A 3,492-nucleotide genomic window follows, 5' to 3' on the forward strand; every position below is an offset into this window, starting at 1 on the left:
TTTTAAAGAGAAAGAGGGTTCAACAGCCTGCCAAAGAACTAAGAAGGCCAAAGTGGAAAGGATAATGTAAGGAGGACAGTGTTATCCAAGAGACTACTACCATAAAGATTGCATAAGCCACCAGCCTTTGCAACACTGTAATAATTTCTCATTACATGAATGAGATCATGGAAAAGTTATCTCCAACAGCAAATGGAGATATATAAGGAACACCCATAATGAGCTGGAGGAATTGTGCTCAGGGTACAAAAATTGAAAAGAATGTTTTTTGCCTTGTAAAATTCATGAATAGAAATTATGCAATTCTGGCTTGGATCTGCCCTTCCTCCTGCTAGAAGGGTATAAAAGTCCCTGTGCAAATGGGGCGGTACACACTCATGCAACCTATCTTCAACATCCATCCAACTAAGTGAATCCTGACACAATGAGCTACTATGGAAGCTACTATGGAGGCCTGGGCTATGGCTATGGCACTGGTTATGGCTGTGGATATGGCAGCTTCCGTGGACTAGGCTATGGCTGTGGCGGCTATGGCTGTGGAGGCCTGGGCTATGGTGGCTATGGCTTTGGCTGCTACCGCCCATCTTGCTATGGAAGGTATTATTCCTATGGCTTCTACTAAAAGAAATCACTTGCTCCCAGGCTGCCAAAAATCCTTGCCCTCACCTTGCTTTTCGCTGACTCCATGACCTTGTAAGAACATCAAATTCTATCAGCTTCTACAGCTGGGTTGCAGTAGAGAGCTGCTACAAGAATACCTTGGAATCAATATATACTACTCATGGACATGAAGTGGCAGGAACCAAGAAACAATAGGACTCATCCATCTGGGAAAAGATAGCGAACTGCATATTTCATGACAGAAATGTCTCAGCAACAGCTCGTTTCCAGAAAGTTTGCTCACTTCTTATACTCCATGGTTGATGTGTCTAATAAGATGTTTAATAAACTTGTTTCATTGGTTTAACAAAACAGTTTCCACATTTCCTTCTTGACCTCATTATCGTCCCTCATGCTTCACTTAACTGAAGGGCCAGGTATTTTCCCCCATAAGCTGTGGGTTCTTTCCCAAATTCTGTGCCCACATGGTCAGGGTTTTTATCTTAAGGATTCTCCAGAGATTCACATGGTCAGCATCTCAGGCTCATAGTTCATCACTTCCACATGACAAGTGTCCCTGATTAATGCAGATCGAGGGTTACCCATGCTTGTTTCACTAATGTCCACAGCTTTGGTACCAAATATGAAGTCTTGGAGCAGAGCACCTGAATGGCACAACAAAAGATTACAGAGTAGAGGCATAGACCATATCTGAGTGTTGTCAAGGAGCCTTGCCCTTTGGGTGGATCCCATCTCCTTCAGCCTCTTGCACAGCCAGCACTACTTGCAACACTGCTCTCTACTTGAGGCCCATCCATCCACTGGGGAAGTGGACTTCCTATTGCTCTGTCAAAATCTGCTTTACAATATGCTCTGTCCAAAGTATCGAATGATGGCCTTATGGACAAAACTCATCATCTCTTCTGAATCTTCTTTCTTCTTGATCGACCTTCAGCTTTTGGCACCACTCGCCAACTAGTGCTCCTTTTGTGTCCTTGACACTGTTCTACCAGCCCGACTCTTCATTCCCACTTTTCCTAGACCAAAATCCAAACTGTGTTGATTAATAATGCCAGATGCCCTGTTTATGAGTTCTATTCTTTCCTCCCCCATATACTCTCTCAGATGGAGACCTTCTTACATTCACGTTTTTCTACAATCTTTTCTCTCACTCACTGCTACATCTAGAAATCTAGACTTACCTTCACTTTATCCTTATCTCTTTACCTTCACTTACATGTCATGAACTCTGAAAATATACTATTTCAAAATGATGACCACTAGTCAACTCAAAGCCCCCTACTATAATATAAAGATCCTCACCTTGGCCTCTTCAAAAGCACCCCACCTGACACTTTTCCTGACTGCTTTCAGGATCCCTACCATTCATTCTGCCAGGAACTAAGGTTCACAGCCTCAGAATACTGAAGAAAATAATACCTTAAAAAATGAATTGTCCTACGTGGTAAAAGAGGCAAAAAAAAAATCCCGTTATAAAGAACTCTTTAAAAAGCAGAATTGGTCAGATGGGCAAACAGGTCCATAATTTTACTGATACAAAACATTCCTTAAAAATGTGAATTGGGCAACTGAAAAGTGATGACTCCATGAGACATCAAGACACAAGAAAACAAAATCAAAAGAATGAGAAACAGGGAAAAAAAAATGTGAAATTTCTCACAGAAAAAAATATTGACCTGGAAAATATAGAGAGGAGAGATAATTTTCAAATAACTGGACAACCTGAAAGACATGCTAAAAGAGCATCCTAGATGTCATAATGCCAGAAATTATACTGGAAACATGCCTTGATGTCTTATGTCTAGAGGCTAAAATGGGAATTGACAGAATCCACCAGTTATCTCCAGAGAGAGAGGACAAAAGGAAAATTCCCATAGATGCTATAGCCAAATTCCAGAACTTCCAGGACAGGCAAAACTATTTCAATTAGTCAGGAAAATAATTCAAGTATCAAGGAGCCACAGTTGTGATAAAAACAAGATCTATCAGCTTCCACCTTAAAGGAGCAGATGTCGAATACATTCCAGAAGACAAAGGAGCTCAGATTAGAGTCAAGAATATTCTCTCCAGCAAAAATTAATGTAATCCTTGGCAATGGGATGGAGTTGTCTACTTAATGAAAGACAGAAATTTCAAGCATTCTGTATGAGAAAAAAAAAGTTGAATGGAATATTTGACATTCAAACACAAGACTCCAGAGAAGCATTAAAAGAGATACATGAGAGAAATCTGAAGGAGTTCAATAAGTTTAAACTGTTTTCATTCCTATATGGAAGATGCCACATGTAACTGCTCAAATCTATATCATTATTAGGCAACTCTGAAGGAGTCTACATAGACAGATGGCATGGGTACAAGTTGATTTGGATGCTCTAAAAAATTGAGGGATGAGAAAGAGGAATACACTGGGACAAGGGCAAAGGGAAAAGAAGAACAGAGAAGATTTTCTCAAATAAAAGAGGCATGAAAGGAAGAGCTTTTACAGAATGGGGGGAATATAGGGAAAGTTTTTACTCTCTGGTGTGGTGGTCAATGCTTAAGCCTCACTTTCATCAGGATTGGTTCAAAGAGGGAAGAATACACACACACACACCCATACACTAAAGATGAGTAAATCTATCTAACTAAAGAGGGAGCAGGAAGAGAAAGGGATAAAAGGAAAGGATCCCGGGAGAGGGGAGGTGGGATATGGGGAGGGTGTGGGAAGAATAAAATGAATGGAATATTAAGGCAGCCTGTGGTGGAAAGTAAGACAGACTTTTGAAAAAAGAGAAGGGAAAGACAGACAGATGGAGAGGATGGAGAGAGAGAGAGAGAGAGAGAGAGAGAGAGAGAGAGAGAGAGAGAGAGAGAGAGAGAGAGAGAGAGAGA

The 3,492-nt window shown here is 40.8% G+C and overlaps 1 protein-coding gene across 1 annotated transcript; it reads left to right on the forward strand.

The window, feature by feature from the left end:
* The first annotated feature begins 328 nt into the window (after positions 1-328).
* Positions 329-972, forward strand: LOC138142027 (keratin-associated protein 19-3-like). The gene has a single exon (XM_069062939.1). It carries the CDS (start codon positions 425-427, stop codon positions 620-622), a length of 198 nt encoding a protein of 65 aa, XP_068919040.1. The 5' UTR covers positions 329-424; the 3' UTR covers positions 623-972.
* Positions 973-3,492: the final 2,520 nt, after the last annotated feature.

This window comes from Petaurus breviceps, unplaced genomic scaffold (genome assembly GCF_028583685.1).
Source record: "Petaurus breviceps papuanus isolate PSGF00001 unplaced genomic scaffold, PetGlider_PUasm1.0 90515, whole genome shotgun sequence".
NCBI classification, from domain to species: Eukaryota; Metazoa; Chordata; class Mammalia; order Diprotodontia; family Petauridae; genus Petaurus; species Petaurus breviceps.